The 24,852-nt window shown below is 46.4% G+C and overlaps 1 protein-coding gene across 3 annotated transcripts in view; it reads right to left on the reverse strand.

Annotated features, from left to right (window-relative positions):
• The window catches only part of LOC126094665 (GRAM domain-containing protein 2A-like), a 347,755-nt gene that overhangs the window by 276,711 nt on the left and 46,192 nt on the right, over window positions 1-24,852 (reverse strand). For 2 of the 3 annotated variants that reach the window (XM_049909176.1, XM_049909174.1), the window contains exon 1: window positions 7,701-7,935. The exons of the other annotated variant lie outside the window; for it this stretch is intronic. In XM_049909176.1, coding sequence (XP_049765133.1) covers window positions 7,701-7,789 — 89 coding nt within the window. In that variant the 5' untranslated portion in view covers window positions 7,790-7,935. Of the gene's footprint in view, window positions 1-7,700; window positions 7,936-24,852 lie in introns of those variants that run through there. 3 annotated transcript variants of the gene reach the window in all.

Here is a 24,852-nt window from a genome sequence, read left to right on the forward strand (position 1 = left end):
TCTACCCCATTACTTTCCACCAAAAGTTTAATTGTAAATATTAACAAGCATTACGTTTCATTATTAACAAGATTTCCCTGTTGCTATTGGAAAATTTAAATCGTTTCGTTTAGAAATTACAGCTGCTTCACTATATGTCGGACAAACCACTAACGACTTTTGAAAATAGCAATATTCGCCCCTGCCCGTAAACTCACTTGGATATTGCGACCTGGGATCTTGAACAGTTTGTACAGAGCATACAAAGAAAGTAAGTGCAATTTATGAGGCAGCTGTGTAGCAGTCAGAGGTCGACACGTGAGCACAGTTAAGTGGGAAGTGTCAAAACTCGAGTGAAATGACTTTCCGAAACGGCAACAATACGGACGTAACAGCTGCTGGTACCAAAGTACCTGCCTGCCTCGCGTGTGGAGCAGTTCAGTCATCGAGTTTATAAAGAGAAATTGTAGGGTGTCTTGCGAGCAGATTGTGAATCAGTTGGGGATGGATGGGAGAGTCAAGCGAAAGGAAGGGCAACCGACACGGTGGAAAACGCCGCGTCCTGCAGCGGACGGTATGGACCGTTCTGAGAAAGGCGACGTGAAGGAGAACCGACGGTTCACACTGCAAGTGTAACTACACAAATCTGCCACCAGCTACTGCATCAAGTTGCCGCACATTGCTAACTGTCGCAGACGGAGAGCCTGCTGTATCCTAGAAGCGACAGGTCGAGACCACGCAAAGCAGAGATCGGGGAGTTGCGACATGGTACTGAGAGGACTTGGCGAATCTCACCGCCGCTGGGGCGAGGTACGAGTGTCGTGTGACAGTCCAAGCTCGAGCGATCACAGACTCGGAGGCACACGTCTGCACACCGTGAGACTAAAGCCAGACATGTTTTGGTCCCTCTAAAGCAGCTGTGCCAAGTACGAGGGCGTTCAATAAGTAATGCAACACACTTTTTTTCTCGATCAATGCGGAGTTTGCTGTGGGACATCGTGGAATATTCCCGCTTCAGCCTCTATAGTTTCACACGAAGTTCCTATTGAAAGGTCTCTGTTGGATTCCTTTCATGTTTAATTTCTTAAATCTATTGTCATTTACGGCATAAATTCCTCTTCTAAATTTACTGTGGCGTTTCTGACTATCTGGGAGGACACTGAGTAGTGGAACGTGTTACTTTTACACATAAACAAGAACGATCTGTCACACTACTACACTTTAAAACACAGTTTAAATGTAATTCATGTCACACAGTCTCATACGGAACCTACATCCGCTTTCTTTTATACACTTTGTATGATAAGATACTGTCATCCCCCTTCCCTTCTGTGTGAGAGGATGAATGAGCAAATGTATTTATAGTTGCATGCTTGAGGGTAGCAGACAAGCCTGTCTGCTAGAGAACAGTAGGACCAACGTCGGAACAGGTAGCTACGCTTTCTAAAAGCAAAGAGGTTTCTATCCTTAGTATGGTCCTGTCCGTCCGTTGTCATGTTGGTATAGGAAGCTGCCCCTCTGGTCACTTCCGTTTATATTTGGAAAGCACGCTCGGTAGGAGCGCACGTCAGTCGGTCCGTGGCGAGCGTCTGAAGTGGTAAGATCTCCGGCTAAGCGCGTGTCTGCTAAGTCCGTAGGACAATGGATTTCTTAAGTTCAGCCTAACTGAAAATTTAATCACCTTTATTTCAGGTTTAGCTCTAAAATATCTAATGCTATCTTAAATTGCAGCGCAGTGTAATTCTCGTGTGAAGTTCAGATTATTTTCCGGTAGTTGCTTTGTCACTACTTTGTGAGTAAAGTGGAACCACGTGTTGATCAGTAACTCTAAGATCAATCTTAAATGCGAATGCTTGTGTGATTATAATATCTCGTCTTGACAATATTTTTCAATATAGCAACTTTTCTTTATGTTCAACCCACGTGGGGTGTACTTTGCGAGACCAGTACCACGTGCTTATATAACTGTTTGACCCGTCAGGTTAACAGTAAGACGTTAGTAACCAGTTCGAGGTTTTTCTTTTGTAAATTGCTTTTCGATCTAATTTATTTTAATTATCAAAATTATTGTGGAGTTACACTCTTTGTGTAAACCAAGTTGACCACGTGAAGCAAGTGGTGTAATCATCAAAGTAGCCCTCAGCTATTCTTTTCGCCAAGATTTCACAGAGTTAATGTGAATTGAGTATACCAGTGTGTGGTAATTACATGACGGACAGGATTGTGCTACGAACGTATCTTCTTTGGGTGAAAATTTGAATCTGTTGGTAGTGGTTAACTTTCTCTTGCATACGTTTCAACGTTCTTTGTGTGTTGTTTTATGAATGCAGTGTTGTATGCAGTCTCCCGATCTTGCCTCCATATTTGATGTGTTCCGTAAGATTGCAAACTCACATTTTCACAGTCCTAAATAAGGCACCAGCTCAGTTATAACTCACGTTTAATATGCTGAAATTTCAATGATCAATGTTAAAATAAATTTCCAAATATAAACTGATTTATTTCTTTTTATTTAAATTCATATATATATATATATATATATATATATATATATATATATATATATATATATATACACCACCGGTTGTCGTATGACTATTAAAAGATTATAATTAATGTTAGTCTGGTTGGGAATTTGGTAAGCTAGACTGGATACCTGGTGAAACAGTTGCGCAGTAATGCAAGGTTAACTTCCCCAGACAGCTCACAGCTTTTAACCCGCTTTTATTGTCCATCAGTACCGCTTTCATCTTAGCAAATTAAAGTAACAAACTTACACTATAGGTGGCGGCGCTAAACGAAGCAAAATGGTGTCTGTAACGGAGGCGCGTTCCAAGCAAAGAGTTTCCTTTGGCGGAAAACGACAGCATCGCAGAAATTGATAGGCACTTGCAGAATGTCTACGGGGACCTGGTAGTGAATAAAAGCTCGGCGAGTCGTTGGGCGAGGCGTCTGTATCGTGGCAACAAGGTCGCGCAAACCAGTCCGACTGCCCGCGCACACAGCTGCGATTTCTGCAATGTTGGAACGCGCGGACACACTCATTCCAGGTGACCGACTGTTCACAGTTCAACACTCTGTTGCTGAACTGGACAAAGCGAGGCCTCACACAAGTCTGCGCACCCAAGGGAAGCTCACAACACTTCATTGGACTGTTCTTCCCCATCCACTCCACAGCCAGGATCACGAACCTTCTGACATCCATCAGTTTAAGCCAACGAAGGGTACTATTTACGGGAAGCAGTAGGTGGGTGATGGGGAGGATACTGACGCAGCACGGCGACGTCGACCAGTAGAGTGGTACCATGCAGGCATAGGGGCCCTCCCAGTAAGGTGGAGCAACGCCCTAGCACTGAACGAAGGTTATGTTGAAAAATAGGATTTTCTACGCGAAAGACTCGGTAATAATAAGGTGCACGGCAATACTGAATAAAACAAACGTGCTTTCAGAAAAAAAAATGCGATGTATTACTTATTGAAAGCGCGTCGTATATTACTGGTTGACTTATGGAGCGTGTTTGACCTTACCAACAACAAACGAGTTGTTGTGGTGTTGTCATTCACAATGACGGTCGCAATCAAGCGACTAAAGCGCAGCGACTCATTACTGACATTCGCTGGAATACTTTTCCTCAGCTCCCTACAGTACAAGAAGCTGAGCACTGAAGTCAGTTTTCAGAAAACATTGTCTACGCTTGTACCACAGCTCGCTCAAATTTCTTGTACCATTACAATACGTGCCCTTTAAATTCAGAAATGTAACTTTCTTTCCTGATATCCCCTATAAAATATGAGTAGTGTACGCCTTATGCCAACGGCCTTGCCGTAGTGGTAGCACCTGTTCCCGTCAGATCACCGAAGTTAAGCGCTGTCGGGCTGGGCTGGCACTTGGATGAATGGCCATCCGGACTGCCGACCGCTGTTGGCAAACGGTGTGCGCTCAGCCCTTGTGAGACAAACTGAGGAGCTACTTGATGGAGAAGTAGCGGCTCCGGTCTCGTAAACTGACATACGGCCGGGAGAGCGGTGTGCTGACCACGTGCCCCTCCGTATCTGCATCCAGTGGCGCCTGCGGTTGAGGACGACACGGCGGCCGGTCGGTACCGTTGGGGCTTCCAAGGCCTGTTTGGACAGAGTTTTAGTGTCTTCCTTATGAAGAACACAACTGAAAAAGACAAGCTTCCCAATTTACAGTGCCACCTCTTACACCGACGTAACCGCAGTGTTATAGCACCTCACAGGCGCTTTTCTGTCTTTGTCCCTCGGCTTCAAAATTACGAAAATTTCTATTTTAAATTTAGTTTAACTGCATTAGTGCTGATTGATGTTGTTTCGAAACGAAAGGGACTACGTTAGAAGGTGGTGGTACGGACTGTTTCACAACATACGTTGTACCTTCGACGGTTTCCGCGACACAACTACTGGAATAGAAACACGAAGCGTTTACCTCGTTGGCCATTTGAATGCACACGGTTACACTCACTGCTTGCGCATTGGGACAGCGTGATGAGTATTAGCGTCTGGCTTGCCCGACTTAGAAAGCTTGCAGCCTCTTCCTGATGTAGTCCGTATTCAACGCCGCGGTGCCACGATTTACACACACAAATTATTCCGACCACGTGGGCCTCTGCAGTCGGTGCAGTGGAAATGCGAAGCCCCCTGTGAGAGAATACTAACGACGGACGCCTGCATTAAGAATAGCCCACAGAACAGTGCCTCGACACACTTGGTGAACGTTCTTCTCCTACCACTGCCTGCGTCGTACCTAGCACAGGTGGGCATTCTTCTCAAACTGAACGGAGCTACCTAAAGCAGAAGTTCCATCGATTCCATATCTGGGGCACGATAGTAAGATGGTATGTCCTCTCTCGGTGAACCACAACGAATACGAAATTTCTGTCTAGCTTTTTTGTGCTATCTGTTAATTTGTACGTATACCAAAATTTTCACACCCACCCGTACCAAATTTGTCTCTTTCTTTTCTGCTGGCTGTTAATTTCTATCTGTACCAGAATTTCCGTACTCACGAAAGGTTGTATTATACACGAACAAGCCTTGTATCAATTTCCCCTATCGGCGGGCGCAACAGTTTGAGGAATGAGAGAATGACACGTAACCGGAATTTTGTGAGTGGGTGACTGTTGACGATTTCACAGATTAGAACTAATGATGAATCAGTGTTTACAAGCAACAGAATAAACAACAGCTGCAGTTCTACAGCGATAATCTGTTGTATACGGACACTCTTCTTTCCTTGAGCCTTTGCTGAGAAAAATTTGAAATGCGAAACACCGCTTTTTATTTTTTTCCTTACCCAACATGTTTCCAAACTTCTTGTCCTATCTTAAGGGTCATTACTTTACCGTACAGACTTACGTGACACTAAGAAGTTATTTAGTGCTAGTAGCTTTATAATTAACACAGGTTTTACAGTCTGTCATGATTTTTGATTCCGTAGTCTTGTTTCCCGTCATTTTTTAACGGAAGTTTTGATTGTTACACCCGCATTTTTATTATTTTTTTATTACAAAATATTTTGCGGCAAGAAATAAATATGCCTGAGTAACCAAAAGAACTTCAGTTGACAAAGTAAGTACGTTTTAACAGAGGAAAAATCTGGAAGCAAGGCTAAAATAGCAAATAATTTCATAGGCTGTAAAATGTGTGGTATTTACAAAGCTACAGGCAAAATAACTTGTGAGCATCGTGTAAGACTGAACGTAATAAAATCGTTTTGAAGATAGCACAAAATGTGCTGAAACACGTTTGCATAAATAAAAGCTAAAGAAACGGTGTCTTGCATAAGGCGGAATATATCTACACTTATTACTGTGATAGTAATGTTTGATGCAGTTTCTCGTTAAACGTGTACACCGGTATCATTCGTAAGCAGTTCAGTCGCCCAGTCTTATAGATATCCCGGTTAAAGGAGCAAGTTAACTGCAATTCACGTAGCATTTGCTGTCACATGACTTGGAGAACGTCTGTTTGGCAACAGGAGCTGAGGCGTACTAGGATGCTGTAATTTAATTACGATCGCTGACGTAATACTTCCATGCCACAAGTCCTGCGCACTGGTCCACTAATGACAGGGCTGCTGCGCGACCTCCAAAGTGACCCGACTCTCCTGCACTACATTATTGTCTGAGGCGCTGGTTGACTGTTGGTGTCAAAGCGTGAACAATGGACCAAGTGCTGCCTCGCTTTCTTTTCAGAATTATTGTATCCATGTACATCATCCCCTGAATCTATTGATTAACTTGGCAGTTTCAACTTAAGATTCCATTTCTCTATCGAAACCATACATATGTGCCTAGTTATTTATGAAGTCACATTGCAGAGATAGCGCGAGATTAAAGACGAAGCATAGACGTAAATAATATGTTCACATATTTCAAAAGCTGTCACCACTAGAAGACTGTGCAAGTCGAAGAACACAAATCAGTACACAACTCAAAACCAGCAATTATGAAGTAGCACGAGGAATGGAATGGAATGGAATGGAATGGTAGAGCTAGGTATTATGATCCGAGACGTGTCATGGAACTGTAAAATAAAAGTTACTTGCTACACATATTTGTGTACTTGAACTGACTTGGGATTCATTTACTTCGATATGTTCCCGTCATAAGCGATAAACTTTTGGTAATGTTGTGAATGCAGCGGTATGGAGGGTGACGTGGTCCATCATCATCTATTTGTTTTTAAATTACCATACAGTAGTCCGCCACTGGAGTTTCTTCCTGAAACGAGAATGTATCAGCTCCTGCAAGACTTGTTAATATGCATAGGTGCAGGGTTCTACACGAAATTAACTCGGACACTCCGTCAAATGTAGAGCGCACGGTTCTCTGCGGGATCCGTTCGACGGGAACGCGGTCAGCTGTTTCAGACAACGGGCGCCAACGTTCCCACATGTCACCCTTTGTATCACTTGTGGTCGAAATCTGAGTCGTACGTGTCTGAAAACGTTCAACGCAAAGTGAACCTTCGTGTTACGTGCTTCACAATATCTACAACAAATGTCGATAATGGGTGACATATGCATAGAAAGATATTTATTGGCAAAGTGTTTGCTTTAAACAAAAGATGTACGGAAATCTTGTGATAAAGGAGGGTATCAGATGTTTACATGTAATGATTTTTATATACAGTGTTCTGTCGAAACAATGTATACCAGTACAACTAAATAAATTAAAAATCGATTGTATAGCACTTGACAAAATCTTTCCACTTTTTTTTTATGATTCCAATGCAACAATGAATCAGCTTTGTCGTTGGTTCCTGGCGACAATGTGTTCGCGTTGCTGGCGAGGTTTCGTGAAGAAGTGTTTCTTTTCCTATTCATTTTTTTTTCCAGCGAAGTTTCAGTTAGATATACTGACGGTGAGGAATAAACTACACTAGTCCTGTTGCACTGGGAACTGTGACAGACGGAAACGATTTGGCGAATTTCTCTGAAATCGTATATCCTGCGACTCATCTAAATGATTCGAACCATTCGAATCATCGTATACCTGCCAACTGCCATATATTACTCTGTTACAAAGTTTCAGGTATATCACAAGTCATTAAAACGCCCGTAGGTCAATATCGGTACTGCAATTTTCGCGAAATTTCGGACGTATCGATTAGTTTCATGAAGTCGCTGCACTGGCTGCTCTGCAGGACTCGAAGCGGCCTGAAAAGAGCGACAGAGAGCCTCGGGCCTGGGTTCTCACCTCTTTCGCAGTTTGAGGCGCCTCTTGGCGGAAGCCAGAGGGTCCTCGAAGTCTCCCTGCACGAAGCAGAGCATGGCTACCGGTGGCATGAGACGCCGCCCCTGCGACGCTCCGCTGTCGGCGCTAATGTCTGCAGCTGTGAGGGACGGGACGGGACACGCACTTGCACCGACGCGCAGGCGCCGTCACGACTGGCAACTACATGGCAGGACTCACTGCTGCTACCGAACGGCGCGACGCGTCGACAGCGACTGACACCGCGCTGCGAACGTGGCGCGCGCCGCGTGCGTGCGGCGACCGCGGCGCCCCTGGCGGCCGCCGGCGGAGCTGACGGCGGCCGCGCGTCGTCTGTCAGCGAACAGAACACTGCTGCACTGGCGCGGCGCGGCGACACCGAACTTCCCTCGCGGCCTTAACACAGCGTCGAAAGCGTTAGGTAACCTCTCTAACGCGTAAATTAAATGCAATCCTTCCAGAACTTCCTGTTCCCAGACATTGTGTTTGTGTAACAAAATTACTACTCCAGACGTCAGGGAGGAAAAAACCAAGCGTGTACAGTGCTCCAGTACATGCGAGGAAACTTGTAGAAAAATCGAAAGTGCGTGTCGCTTTATTTGTTCAACGTGAGGCGAGTGAAATAATTAATAAGAATGAAATGAAAGTGCTGCGGAGACGGAAACCAATACATACAGTATGAAACCAAATCTGTGACTGTATTGAGGATTTTTTGAAAGGGAGCACGCAAAAGATGTACAAGTAAGTAACTTCGGGCATACCAAACGTAAGCGTGATGAGACTTTCACTGTCCGTATTGCACATTAGTAACCTGGCGGACAACATCAATTGTAAGTTCAGCCTCCTTTCAGATGATCTAAGTATTTATACTTAACTACTATCTGTATAAAAAAAATAAAAAAAAACCTGCACAAAAATTTAATCAGATCTTGATAACTTTCCAAGTGACATAAGGATTGTCTACTACATTTAAATGTACAGAAATATAAAATTGTGTCTTTCACAAAACTCACGAACGTAACATCAACGAGTCACTACTGGAATCAATCATCTCATACAAATGCCTAGGTGCGACAATGTGTGGGGATATGAACTCTTAACGATCACGAAGTTTCTTTCGTAGGGGCAGGATATAGCAAAAATGCAGTCTGTCTACAGAGGAGACTGCTTACAAATCACCTGTACGTTCCATCTTAAAATACACTCCTGGAAATGGAAAAAAGAACACATTGACACCGATGTGTCAGACCCACCATACTTGCTCCGGACACTGCGAGAGGGCTGTACAAGCAATGATCACACGCACGGCACAGCGGACACACCAGGAACCGCGGTGTTGGCTCTCGAATGGTGCTAGCTGCGCAGCATTTGTGCACCGCCGCCGTCAGTATCAGCCAGTTTGTCGTGGCATACGGAGCTGCATCGCAGTCTTTAACACTGGTAGCATGCCGCGACAGCGTGGACGTGAACCGTATGTGCAGTTGACGGACTTTGAGCGAGGGCGTATAGTGGGCATGCGGGAGGCCGGGTGGACGTACCGCCGAATTGCTCAACACGTGGGGCGTGAGGTCTCCACAGTACATCGATGTTGTCGCCAGTGGTCGGCGGAAGGTGCACGTGCCCGTCGACCTGGGACCGGACCGCAGCGACGCACGGATGCACGCCAAGACCGTAGGATCGTACGCAGTGCCGTAGGGGACCGCACCGCCACTTCCCGGCAAATTAGGGACACTGTTGCTCCTGGGGTATCGGCGAGGACCATTCGCAACCGTCTCCATGAAGCTGGGCTACGGTCCCGCACACCGTTAGGCCGTCTTCCGCTCACGCCCCAACATCGTGCAGCCCGCCTCCAGTGGTGTCGCGACAGGCGTGAATGGAGGGACGAATGGAGACGTGTCGTCTTCAGCGATGAGAGTCGCTTCTGCCTTGGTGCCAATGATGGTCGTATGCGTGTTTGGCGCCGTGCAGGTGAGCGCCACAATCAGGACTGCATACGACTGAGGCACACAGGGCCAACATCCAGCATCATGGTGTGGGGAGCGATCTCCTACACTGGCCGTACACACTAGTGATCGTCGAGGGGACACTGAATAGTGCACGGTACATCCAAACCGTCATTGAACGCATCGTTCTACCATTCCTAGACAGGCAAGGGAACTTGCTGTTCCAACAGGACAATGCACGTCCGCATATATCCCGTGCCACCCAACGTGCTCTAGAAGGTGTAAGTCAGCTACCCTGGCCAGCAAGATCTCCGGATCTGTCCCCCATTGAGCATGTTTGGGACTGGATGAAGCGTCGTCTCACGCGGTCTGCACGTCCAGCACGAACGCTGGTCCAACTGAGGCGCCAGGTGGAAATGGCATGGCAAGCCGTTCCACAGGACTACATCCAGCATCTCTACAATCGTCTCCATGGGAGAATAGCAGCCTGCATTGCTGCAAAAGGTGGATATACACTGTACTAGTGCCGACATTGTGCATGCTCTGTTGCCTGTGTCTATGTGCCTGTGGTTCTGTCAGTGTGATCACGTGATGTATCTGACCCCAGGAATGTGTCAATAAAGTTTCCCCTTCCTGGGACAATGAATTCACGGTGTTCTTATTTCAATTTCCAGGAGTGTACAAAGAAGAACTGCACGAATGATCACAGGTACAGTATCTTTGGCTCACGTGAAGGCGTCACGGCAGTGGTGATAAACCTGAACCTGGAGAAGCGGGAAGATAGACACCCTCTTGGACGCGAAAGACCTGCTCACTAAAAGCCAGTCTTCAGTGCGGAACCTAGAGATTATCCTTGAGCCGTAAAGTTAGACACACAACAGACAGGCGTTTAGGCAGTCATTCTTCCAGCGCTCCATACGGGTTTGGAACGGGCAGATGCCACAGATGCCCTGCTACCTACTCTGCCACGCAATGCACAGTGTTTCACAGAGTATACACTATGCGATCAAAATTATGCCGACACGTGCCTGAAAATGTCTAACAAGTTCGTGGCGTCCCCCAACGGTAATGATGGAATTCAGTGTGGTGTTGGCCCACCGTTAGCCTTGATGACAGCTTCCACGCTCGCAGGCATACGTTCAATCAGGTGCTGGAAGGTTTCTTGGGGAATGGCAGCCCTTTCTTCACGGAGAGATGCACTGAGGAGAGGTATCGATGTTGGTCGGTGAGGTCTGGCACGGAGACGGCGTTCCAAAACATCCTAAAGGTGGTCTATAGGATTCAGGTCAGGACCCTGTGCAGGACAGTCCATTACAGGGATGTTATTGTCGGGTAACCACTCGGCCACAGGCCGTGCATTACGAACAAGTGCTCGATCGGGTTGAAAGATGCAGTCGCCATTCCCGAATTGCTCTTCAACAGTGGGAAGCAAGAAGGTGCTTAAAACATCGATGTAGGCCTGTGCTGTGATAGTGTCACACAAAACAACAAGGGTGCAAGCACCCTCCACGAAAAACACGACCACACCATAACACCACCGCCTCCGAGTTTTACTGTTGGCACTACACACCCTGGCAGATTACGTTCACCGGGTATTCGCAATGCTCACACCCTGCCATCGGATCGCCACATTGTGCACCGTGATTCGTTACTTCACACAAAGTTTCTCCATAGTTGAACAGTCCAATGTTTACGCTCCATACACGAAGCGAGGCGTCGTTTGGCATTTACCGGCGTTATGTGTGGTTTATGAGCAGCCGCTCGACCATGAGATCCAAGTTTTCTCACCCCCGGCTAACTGTCATAGAATTTGAAATGGATCCTGATACAGTTTGGAATTCCTGTGTGATGGTCTGGATAGATGTCTGCCTACTACACATTACGACTCTCTACTACAGTGGGCGGTCTCTGTCAGACGAGGTCAGCCCGTACGCTTTTGTGCTGTACGTGTCCCTTGACGTTTCCACTTCACTATCACATCGGAAACAGTGGACCTATGTATATTTAGGAGTGTGGAAATCTCGCGTGCAGACGTATGGCACAAGTGACACCCAATCACCTGACCACGTTCGAAGTCCGTGACTTCCGCGGAGCGCCTCATTCTGCTCTCTCTCGATGTTTAAGCTCTCTCTCGATGTTTAATGACTACTGAGGTCGCTGATACGGAGTATCTGGCAGTAGGTGGGAAAAAAATGCACCTAATATTAAAAACGTATGTTCTTTTTTTTGGGGGGGGGGGGGGAGTCCGGATACTTTTGATCACATAGTATAAGTATATGTAAAAATCACAGACGTCTTAGTCCTCAAAGCCGCAAACATCTGTTGAGTAGAATTTAGAGCATATATTAAGGATAAAAAAAAAACGGAAGATGAAAGTATGAAGAGAAATAGAACTGAGAACAGTGACCTAATGAACATCAGAACTGGGGGAGAGGGGGACTCGGAAAAAAAATACCAACGAATTTTGTCTGTATAATGAAGGTCGGGACCTCTGAGAGAGCAACCGTTCGTGGCGGCGTCTAAAAAAAATGTCATCGCAAGAAAGGCTGATGAACATCCAGTTTACTTTGACGTCGTCATAGTCGGGACATATGTTCACGATGGTCAAGGAAACGATGAGTGTGTAGTGATATATTAGTTTCTTCTGTAAGTTTTTGCAGGCACTTAACTGTAATAGCAGGCGAGCAAAAAGGACTTCCAAAAATGTTGGCGTCGCAAACAGCCGAGTCACTGAGAGAAACCAGAAGTTTGTCAAAACTTTCAGCTATAGCACATACGTGAATGTCTACCTTGTACTCTTCTGCGGTGAACAACACCTGTGCATGACCGATATATATATAAATTATGGCAAGAAGGACTCCGAAGACACTGCCCCACAACTAAGGGCTGCCTTTTCGGAGGCAACGGGGAGTCATGTGTAGTACGCAACCGTCTCCAGTTGATCACTGTGGCGTCCTTACAGTATATTAGTACTGCCATGTCCTCCACAAGACACTGGTTACGGCCTAAACAGAAGAGCGATGAACTGCCTACAACTCAGGTGAAACTTAAAACGTTCCGACTCCCAGAGAGGGCGCACTCGACGAAGATTGCGTTACACTTCCGCACAAACAGTTCCTAAGTGGAGATCCATCCGGCAAACGTGAATATAAGCAGGCACACGGCTCCATTCAGCAGGCAGTGCCTCACGGAATCGCCAGACAATCGTGAGGTAACATCAGGACATTGTCTCAGGACTTATCTACTGACGTGTTGGCAAATGTGCCAACACCTTGTAGGTAGAGGAGGCCGAAATGCACGCTATCTAACGCAGACGGGCGTGAAGTCTGGAACAGGATACGTAATTAATGCTATAATGAAAAGTACGTAGCTGAGGTTATATCTCGACGAAGATTGCGTTACACTTCCGCACAAACAGTTCCTAAGTGGAGATCCATCCGGCAAACGTGAATATAAGCAGGCACACGGCTCCATTCAGCAGGCAGTGCCTCACGGAATCGCCAGACAATCGTGAGGTAACATCAGGACATTGTCTCAGGACTTATCTACTGACGTGTTGGCAAATGTGCCAACACCTTGTAGGTAGAGGAGGCCGAAATGCACGCTATCTAACGCAGACGGGCGTGAAGTCTGGAACAGGATACGTAATTAATGCTATAATGAAAAGTACGTAGCTGAGGTTATACTTAACTTTATTCCATCATTGTGGTACATCGCTCTTGACTATACAAATGAGACTCTCTCCAGATATGGTTAATGGCGCCTTGCTAGGTCGTAGTCATGGACTTAGCTGAAGGCTATTCTAACTGTCTCTCGTCAAATGAGAGAAAGGCTTGTCAGTGTAGTCGCTAGCAAAGTCGTAGTACAACTGGGGCGAGTGCTAGTCCGTCTTTCTAGACCTGCCATGTGGTGGTGCTAGGTCTGCAAATACTGACAGTGGCGACACGCGGGTCCGACATGTACTAATGGACCGCGGCCGATTTAAAGCTACCACCCATCAAGTGTGGTGTCTGGCGGTGACACCACATCTACAATCACAGCTAATAACAGAGAAAGTCAATGACATACAAGTGATGTTGTGGTGGTGGTGGTGGTGGTGGTGGTTGAAAGTTCCTATGGAACCAGACTGCTGAGGTCATCCGTCCCTAGACTTAAACACTACTTAGACTAACTTACACTGAGGACAACTCACACACCCATGCCCGAGTTGAGGACTCGAACCTACGGCGGGGGGAGCCGCGCGAACCGCGGCGAGGCGCCCTTAGGCCGCGCGGCTACACCACGCGGCACAAGTGACGTTGATCATCGTTAACTGGTTTCTGACCATACCAGTGTTTAAGCACAGAACAGTGCAAGGCAACACAGAACTGTATTGTACCGACAGTCTTCACACTCCAGCTGACAGTTTAAAGCCTATATTTATAAATCATTGCAAACTGTTGCTAATCTATGTTGCTATCTTTTTTTTGCCATAGCTGGTGCCTGACCCTATTTGGCCCGATGACTAATCTCTGTAGTTACTGCGTGCAAACAAGCCAACTCGTAATAGCAACTTCTTCTACAGAAGAGGTTTCTCTTCCTGCCACATTTATATGTTTGACGCCAAGTGCATTTCGTGAATACAACAATTACAAAACCTCAAGCAGTCGAAGGAACAGCGTAGACATCCATCGAGATTAGACTCTGGATCGAAGGCATCGGGTTGTCTTCAGCGACGCGCGGACGGTCTGCGTGGCGCGTAATGGTCAACGTGGAAGTATGTGGTGGCGGCTGGGTAATGCACGTCTAGGGTAAGCAGTCCGACTGGTGAAGCAGGGAGGTGCGCCGGCGTCGTGTTCGGATGCTGGACGCCTCTCATCACTGCAGAGGGTAGTCTGAGGGTTTTGCTGTACTGGGACAGGGCACCACAACCTACTGTCCAGTCCTACAGTCCACACTTTACCGATGGGTTCGTGTGTCATGACAACGCACGAGTACACTAAAATCAGGTCAAGAACACGTTCCTCCAGTAGGCCGAAATCAAGGGCTTGCTCTATCTGCGGACGTGGACGCCTTCCAATATATTTGGAAGAGTTGAAACTCACAGGGCGTCGACGCAGGAATTCTCCTCGTACACCGCCGTCGAAGAGTGGGACAAGATTGAGGAATACCGACTCCAGCACCTTTTGGACAGCATGGAAGCAGTATCGAATCCAGTTACAGTGACGGCGGTGTAGCAGCGCTGCATCGCATGCTTCAAAGCAGCAGATTCTGATTTCTCTAATATGGGTAGATGTGTACTTTCGAACAGCTACTATCATCTTGTAATTATTCTCTTTTTAATTCACAGTAAAATTGTTGTTTTACATATGGCTTAATTTTTTATTCTTTGCTCCCCTGGGATCTAAGCCCTAGCTGGTTCGCTTATATGGAAGAGGAGCAACACTTTTTCAGCGATAGGGCGGATGGGGGCATCCGATTGGGTGGTGGTAGTTGGGGAACGAGAGGACTGTCTTTTGGGGAGATGTTGCCATGAATGCGAAATTAATTGACGGACAATGAGGATGAATATACACACAGAAAAAAAAGTCTTGCATCACCTCGGTTCCGAGAGTTCCGGAACCTGTACAGAAAATAAGAATAGAGATTAACATAAACATCATTTCTGCCCTTTTTATTGCTCATGAATACCACACATTGCATGTTGAACCACCATACAGCGAGGCCCTCAGAGGTGGTGGTCGATATCGCTGTATACACCGGTACCTCTAATACCCAGTACCACATCCTCTTGCATTGATGCACGCCTGTATTCGTCGTGGCGTGCTATAGGAAAGTTCATCAAGGCACTGTTGGTCCAGATTGTCCCACTCCACAACGGCGATTCGGCGTAGATCCCTCAGAGTGGCTTGTGGGCCACGTCGTCCATAAACAGCCCTTTTTCAATCTATGCCAGGCATGTTCAATAGGGTTCACGTCTGGAGAACATGCTGGCCACTCTAGTAGAGCGATGTCGTTGTCTTGAAGGAAGTCATTCACAGGATGTGCACGATGGGGGCACGAATTGTCGTGTCTGAAGAATGGCTCGCCAATACGCTACCGATATGGTTGCACTATCGGTCGGAGGATGGCATTCACGTATCGTACAGCCGTCACGGCGCCTTCCATGACCACCAGCGGCGTACGTCGGCCCCACATAACGCCATCCTGAAACAGCAGGGAACCTACACCTTGCTGGACAGTGTGTCTAAGGAGTTTAGCCTGACGGGTTGCATCCAAACACATATCCGACGATTGTCTGGTTGGAGGCATACGCGACAATCATCGGTGAAGAGAACGTTATGCCAATCCTGAGCGGTTCCTTCGTCATGTTGTTGGGTCCATCTGTACCGCGCTGCATGGTGTCGTGGTTGCAAAGATGGACCTCGCCATTGACGTCGGGAGTGAAGTTGCGCATCATGCAGCCTATTGCGCACAATTTGAGTCTTAACACAACGTCCTGTGGCTGCACGAAAAGCAATTATTCAACATGGTGGCGTTGCTGTCAGGGTTCCACCGAGCCATAATCCGTAGGTAGCGGTCATCCACTGCAGTAGTAGCCCTTGGGCGGCCTGAGCGAGGCATGTCATCGAAAGTTCCGTCTCTGCATCTCCTCCATGTTCGAACAACGTCGCTTTGGTTCACTCCGAGACGCCTGGACACTTCCCTTACTGAGAATCCTCCCTGGCACAAAGTAACAATGCGGACGTGATCGAACCGCGGTACTGACAGTCTAGGCATGGCTGAACTACAGAAAACACGAGCCGTTTATCTCTTTCCTGGTGGAATCACTGGAACTGATCGGCTGTCGGACCCCCTCCGTCTAATAGACGCTGCTCATGAATGGTTGTTTAGATCTTTGGGCGGGTCTGTGTCTGTGGTACAGTATCCGCAGTCAACGTCTATCTTCAGGAGTTCTGGGAACCGGGCTGATGCAAAACTTTTTTTGATGTGTGTATAATTTGGATAAGCAATTGGGTCTCCTTGGCCTACTTGCTGTAGAGGTTCGCATCCCGTAATTTTGCTGATTTTGGAATTCCTATTTACTGTGTTTTGCAACGGATAAGACACAGAGGTTGGACAAAAGTATGGAAACAGCAGGAGCACAACACATTACCCCTAAAATTGTGTAGCAAAATCGTTGGCGTTCAGATTCCACTCGTCTCGGAATGGATAAACACAGGTTATGCATGGTTTTTAATGGAATCTTATACTATTATTTCTGCAAAATAGTGGCAAGTTTAGGTATCGATGATGGAGGTTGATAGCGATCATACACCCTTCTCTCCAAAGCAGACCTCAGAGGCTCAATAATATTCATATCTGTTGACTTTGGTGATCAGGGAAGATGCCACAACTCATAATCCTGACCACAGGACCAGTCCTGGACGATACGAGCTGTGTGAGCAGTGGCCCTGTCGTCTTGTAACACAGTATCACCACTGTACCACGGGATGGACTTGACCAGCGAAAATGGTCACATAATTCTTGTCAGCAATGCGACTAACCATGGGGACCATAGAATACTACCATAGAGCTACCCAAATCGTCACCATGTTCCACTCTTCAGACGTAAACTCGGCCAGAAGTCGTAAACTGTGTGAAACAAGACCCACCCGACCAAATGAGGTTCTTCCATTTCTCCACAGTCCAGGTTTTATGGCTCCAAGAACTATGTTACGGGCATTTCCACCACTGATTAGTTGTTTTGGAATTCCAGCTGGCCCTGTAATGCCTTGCGTACGGAGCTCACTCCGTGTTGCGTCGGTGTTGATGGCGTTCGCGGATGTAACATTCAGTTCTGCAGTGACTTTTACAGCCCTGCAATTTTTCGTCAGAATCCTCTTCAATGACCGCAGCCTGATCGCTCTACACACACTGCGTTGCGACTTAGCGGATGATGTTTTTCCGCTCTCCGCGTATGCAGTACAGGAGTTCGATACGGTGCCTCTAGAAACACCAAACTCTTCGGCTACTTTGGTTACAGAAGCACCCACAGTACGATCGCCAACACTTTGACCTCGTCGGAATTCAGTTACCTCCAGCATAATACAGTCACGACTATACAGAACTCTGCTCCGACTACGATTGACACGTGCGCAGGACACTGCGCAGGTACCGTTCGCGATCAAATACAAGAGCGCCAGGTGCAAACTATGCTAGCATCTGCATTTATTCCCAAGGATGTGTCTGTCGCACAAAACGGCTGTACTGTAATTGTGCTTTGGTAGTCTCTCGCTACAGTTTGCTACTCGTGGCCGAGGCGCCACATCTCTCGAAGGAGAGCAGACGCAAACTACAGTTTCAGGTGCGTTAAACGTGCCGTATAGTGTCAATTCAATTCAAGGCTTCGGTAACGGTTATGAGTTACGGGAAACGTTCGTCCAGGGCAGTACGAAATAAAGCCACAGCCCCTCACCCGCATCTATGCCTGGTCTAAATTACACGATGAAATCGAACGGTGTCTGCAGACCGTACGGCTGCAAGATGCCAAGTTTCTGGACACGCTACGGATAGGAGGCTCAGAGAGGCTGGCACCTCTGGCAGACGTCCAAGCAGCGCAGATCCAACAGGTTTATTGTGTAGCCTGCGAAGTGGAGAGTGGGCCGTGCAGTGTGCTCCTCACGAGTGATTCCCGTTTCACACATCGTGGGAAAAGAAAAACACTTTGAACTTGACAGAGTCATTGTGTGAGGTGACACGACATTAGACGGGCGTACGGAATTTCACGTCTTCGTTTGTGATTGCAGCAATGTTGACTGTCACGTGGTAGGAGCTATTGCAACCACTACTGCAGTTTCTTCAGAGGCGCAGTTGCTTGAGATTCCTGTCTCACGATCAAGTAAGTCTGTCCGCATCAGACTGGTCTGGCGAATTAATTTCTCACAATTGCGTTTAACTTTTCCACACTGGCACGCACACTTGTATCCGTTTTACTTGTACCCTTTTGCAGTAAATTTCTCTGGAATACGGTCTCGAGTCCCTCGTCACTGCACGGCTGAAAGCAAAGCGTCGTCAAGGACGTCTGGGGCAGTGCGACCTCCTTGTAGGACGGAGGCGAGATTCCGTATCGTCTTCCCGGCGGTGACCCGCGCCCTGCCAGCTCAGCAACTTGTTCTGCCGTCAGTAACGGCGCACTGCACGCCATTCCCACCGTCTCCGGGTTTGCCGGTTCTCTGCTAGAACAGCACGTCAAGCTGCGACGCGCTGGTCGGTGAGTCCCGGAAAATGTGCGTCAGGCTGTAGTTTCGCCACAGTTTATGCCACTGCGGTGACTAAAAGGAAGGTCGGTTACCGCGAGACAGTACTTGCGCAATCACAACTCTTAATTGAGTATCAGAAAGTTGATACGCTACAAAACAGAGCTTCATCACTGATTCAGTGCAGCACCGTAATGTCAAAACGCAGGCAGGCAGTATCGGGCGTCCCCCAAGTTTCGGCATTAGGTCCTATACTCTTCATTGTACGTACATCATATGTCATGAGTTTTGTCCTACTGCAAATACCACATGCACGATGACGACCTCCAGTTGCATCTAAGTCCAAAACCAATAAACCTGAAGGTAGCTGCCGAGAATGTCAATAGACCTGTGTGCACTATCACAATGGGCGCAGGATACAGGGCTACCGCTGAACCCGTTTAACACCCGAGCGGTACTGGTTGGTTAGTGTAGGCTCATTAGCCTACTATCTTTAATCCTACATACGGCAAATATCAACTTCTCTCCTTCAGCGAAGAGTCTAGGAGTAACAGCAGATTAAAATCTAAATTGGACTGAGCACGTAACTGCTATGTGCAAGAAGGCATAAGCATCTTTCCATGCCTTACAAAAATATAGAAAACTTTCCCCTCTTGGCCTGATAAAGAAACTCGTACAAACACTTATACTTCCAATATTAATTACAGCGATGTTACCCTGCAAGACCTTTTTCAGGGAAGTTCACGGCACCTGGAACTGGTTACGGACGCCTGTGCGCCTGTGTTCGTAGTATCTGTGATGTTCAACTCTTTGGTCACATCGCTATCCTGTCTGCGTGCAAATGAACGCAGAGACTTCCATATCCTCACTCTTCCCAACTTACTTTCAACGTACACTGTCCACCTCTCCCCTCCACTTAAACGCTCTTCTCTGAAAAACACGGCAGAAACACCCGCTCCCATCAGAGCAAAAGACTTTCTGCCCCACTCCATTGTTCAGCCACTCCCTTTATTGGGAATACGTCTCTGGAATAGCCTCCTGCATTATACCAAAGAACTAAATAACATCTCCAGCTTCAGAAGGCAGTTAATGACATATCTACTAAAGAAACAATAAGGATTACCACCGTCCCTGTGATGCAGTAGTTACTCTTGTACGAACTTTTTTCAACCAGATCTCATTTCCCACTATTCCTAGCTAGTGCAGTCTCCTTAAATTTCCTTACCCCAGAAGTCGCTATATCATCTGCTTGAACACCTACATATTCTTTTATATCTATTATTATTATTATTATTATTATTATTATTATTGTCGTCATTACTACTACTACTATTATTATTATTTCTTTCCTTTTTCAGACGTTTTGTCTGGTTAAAAATGGAAAGTGACGCGGACCTCGATCAAGCGTGACTTCCTTTTAACTGTACGGTATATGTTACATTGCATTTAGAAACTTTCGTGTAATTGAACACGTATCAATAATTACAGATTTCTGTAGTTGTATATATACGTTTGGATGTAGCTGTATTGCGTTGATGTACTGGTGGATATTGTGTGGTATGACTCCTGTAGTTGATAGTATAATTGGTATAATGTCAACTTTATTCTGATGCCACATGTCCTTGACTTCCTCAGCCAGTTGGATGTATTTTTCAATTTCTTCTCGTTTTCTTCTGTAAATTTGTTGTATTGGGTATGGATATTTCGATTATTATTATTATTATCACTACTAGTGGAAACTGCTGCAGTAGTACAAGTGCTGCCAGCATTAATTAACTACTTCACAGTCAGTAATATTTACTTGCATTGTCACTTCAGACACCCAAAACGTATAATACTATTTGACATAACAAAATCTTTGTTTCTTATGAAACTATTATGTATATGATGTAAAAAAGGTACCCTATGTGTGAAACTGTGGCCCGATGTAAGAGGGTGCCTCATGGCCCTAATACGATCAGGTTAAATGAATAAATAAATAAATAAATAAATAAATAAATAAATAAACCAAGTCCAAGTCTTATTAACACACAAAAGATGAACTAACCAGAAATAAGCATTAGCCTATCCATGTATGAAACCTTAATGGATTTCGACAGACAAGTTTTGTTTACCAATCAGATGGAGAATCTATAAATTATTATTTTTGTTACACTGGAATATTAAGGTCTTCAAGTCTCAACTTGATCTATGAAAACAATGTTTTTACACAGCCTTTTGAAGTATCACAGCTGTCTTTGTTTCCTTTCATGGGAAGACGGCGATGAGAGAGTCGGCGAAAGACGGTCCTTGACAGTTACAGTGGGCATGGTATGGCTACTTCAAGTACCTGTCTCGATCAAACATACACCGTGATTTTGTATACGTATCTATGGCAACGCCCCTGTCTCGTCGCAACTCTATAGAAGACTGTTTTTCAGCATGCAGCTATTTGCACTTCACAGTTAAAATCTGGCAACAGTGCTGCCAGCTGCTATGGATCTTCTTTGGCTGACTCTAATATAAACATTTTATTTTGGGTGGGAACTCCTCTAAACAAAAGAAAAAGGTTGTATGGCAGCTTTGGTCGGGATAGCCAGAGCAGTCAGTTGAGTTGTCTAGTAGAAAATGTTTTCTCCTTCATGTGGGCGTAATGGCCCCTTCCATCGTGATGCTGGAGTGTCGTGTCATAGTGTATTTGTTGAGCATAGCAGATTGCAAAAGGTGTGTTTATAGTGTTGTGTCATATCTGTGTTGTATAACGATGAGAGGAGGAATGAATCACCATCGACAGTGTCACGTAACCTCACTCCTTGAGACACTGCAGAGTGGTTTGGAATTTAATCCAGGGCTTTGGAGCAAAATATTGTGATCGTGAATCTTTACTCCAAGTACTGGTGGTGAAAATTTCTTACACCACCAGGATTCTAACCAGATATCTCCGAGCACGAGGTAGATCATCCTAAGCATACACCAGGGTCCAAGCTGCTAACTTCTGAAAATCTCTGGTGACCGCGTCTATTATGATGATGAACAGCAGGAGAGAAAGAGCAGACCCCTGAAGGACACCCACAGAGACAGTGCAAACCATCTGAACCCCGGCAGCAGAATGTACTCGACTTTTAGGATTTTTGTAGAGCAGCTGGACCTATTCAACTATTTCTTCAGGTGCTTCACGCTCTCAGAGGGAAAATCATATGAGATACCGTTGTACTCGGTCAAAAGTCTTATCCGGGTCCAGGGACCGAGCGAGGTGGCGCAGTGGTTAGACACTGGACTCACATTCGGAAGGACGACGGTTCAATCCCGCGTCCGGCCATCCTGATTTAGGTTTTCCGTGATTTCCCTAAATCACTCCAGGCAAATGCCGCGATGGTTCCTCTGAAAGGGCACGGCCGACTTCCTTCCACATCCTTCCCTAATCCGATGAGACCGATGACCACGCTGTCTGGTTTCCTTCCCCAAACCAACCAAACAACCAACCAACCAACCAACCGGGTCCAGGAAAGCGAAAATGTTCAGGCTACTACAGTGTCGCTCAATAAGCAAGCGAGTTTCATGGATAGAATCTGTTCTCCCACAGCCTTACACAAAGCCACACTGATTAGTGATAATATTGCCGACCTTGAGTATTCAGCTGTCTGTTACGCTCTTTAAGATAATTTTGTGTGATAGGAGGAACATTCAGACAGACTGCTCATCTGTTTCCAGATTGGGACTCTACTGCTCAATGTCCATTCTGATGTTATGTTCTTGTTCTGTTCAAGGATCTTATTGAGGTAACCTTCTAGCCATTCAGGTGCCTCCAAGTGCCTTTCTCCATAGCTCTGCTGGAAGATCTTCTGCCCAATCGCCTTCCCAAGTTTCATCTTCCCTGTAGCTTTTAGAACTTCAAGGGTGATGATCGACACGATGGTTCCCAAAACAGGTGTCAACTGTTGGACTGGGCAGTATGGCAACTCTTCTTTGGAGACTGCCACACAGTAATTGGTATAAGGCTCATCAGCTGGTCTTTCAAGCCTTTCATGTAAGTTGCTTAAGCTGGGATGACTTGGCTCCTACAATGGTCTTCTTGGTATCACGTCTAGCATCAGAGTAGACGTACTAGTTTTCAGATGTTTTCGGGCCAAGGAACTTGTGATTCATTGCTGTAATACATTAACTGATCAAAACTATGCGGACATCTAGTAGTAAACATTGAAATGAGGTGCGTCCACCTTTCGCATTTATGAAAGCTGTTTGGGGATGCTTTCAGTGACATGTCTGAATGTCTTTGGTGGAATGGTATCTCATTCCTCCTCAAGAGACGGAGCCAGAGAACGTAGTGATGATGGACGCTGGGATCTGGATCGAATAAGAAGTTCTAACTCACCGCAAAGGTGCTCCATTGGCTTCACGACGGGAATCCTGACACGCTAGTCCTTTTCAGGTTGTCCACAAGCCATTGCCTCACAGGTACTGCTTTATGTCAGAGTGCATTGTCATTCTGATAAAAACCATAGTCCCCCAACTGTCCCTCTACTGAATGCGATATGCACTGAACAGCCAAAGGAACTGGTACACCTTAGTAATATCGTGTAGGGCCCCCGCGAGAACGCCGAAGAGCCGTAACAAGACGTGGCATTGACTCGACTAATGTCTGAACCAGTGATGGAGGGAACTGACGCCATGAATCCTGCAGGGATGTCCATAAATCCGCAAGAGTACGCGGTGGTGGAGATCTCTCCGGAACAGCATGTTCGAAGGCATCCCAGATATGCTCAATAATGTCCATGTCTGGGGAGTATGGTGTGCAGCGGAAGTGTTTAAACTCAGAAGTGTGTTCCTGGAGTCACTCTGTAGCAATTCTGCACGTGTGGGGTGTCGCATTGTCCTCCTGGAATTACCCAAGACTGTCGGAATGCACAATGGCCACGAATGGATGCAGGTGATCATACAGGATGCTTACGTACGTGTCACCTGTCAGAGTCGTATCTAGACGTATCAGGGGTCCCATATCACACCACCATTAGAGGTCCCCCGCCGGCTTGAACTGTCCCCTGCTGACATGCAGAGTCCGTGGATTCAGGAGGTTATCTCATACACGTACACGTCCATCAATTCGATACTATTTGAAGCGAGTCTCGTCCGGCCAGGTAACATGTCTTCAGTCGCCAACAGACCAGTGTCGGTGTAGAAGGGTCCAGGCGAGGCGCAAAGCTTTGTGTCGCGCAGCTGTGAAGAGAACACGAGTGGGCCTTCGGTTCCGAAAACCCATATCGATGATGTTTCGTTGAATGTCTCGCACTGGTTGATGGCCCAGCATTGAAATCTGCAGCAATTTGCGGAAGGGTTGCACTTCTGTCACGTTGAACGATTCTCTTCAGTCATCGTTGGTGCCGTTCTTGAAGGATCTTTTTCCGGCCACAGCGATGTCGGAGAGTTGATGTTTAACCGGATTCCTGATACTCACGGCACACTCGTGAAATATTCGCACGGGAAAATGCCCACATCATGGCTACGTCGGAAATGCTGTGTCCCATCGCTCGTGCGCCGACTATGACACCACGTTCAAACTCACGTAGTTCTTGATAAGCTGCCGTTGTAGCGACAATAAACAATCTACCAACTGCGCCAGACTCTTGTTGTCTTATATAGGGGTTACCGACCGCAGCGCCGTATTCTGCCCGTTTACATACCTCTGTATTTGAACACGCATGCCTATACCAGCTTCTTTGGCGTTTCAGTGTACAATGCTGTAACATGTGTTCAAAGCCTTTTTACTTAATTGCAGTACGGAGACCACACGCAAACCACAAAAAATTACCCCCTTGCCCTGACACCACGTCTTCCGCACTCCACTGCTGGTGCTACACATGATGAAAGTAACGCTCTCCAGACATGTCGTAAAACCAAACTTATCCATCTTATTGTCATAGGATATGGAGTGATTCATCAATTCCTAATTATTGAATGAGACTGACCACGTAATAAAATTCGCCGACACGGAAGTTCTGT

Source organism: Schistocerca cancellata, chromosome 8 (genome assembly GCF_023864275.1).
Source record: "Schistocerca cancellata isolate TAMUIC-IGC-003103 chromosome 8, iqSchCanc2.1, whole genome shotgun sequence".
Classification (NCBI taxonomy): Eukaryota; Metazoa; Arthropoda; class Insecta; order Orthoptera; family Acrididae; genus Schistocerca; species Schistocerca cancellata.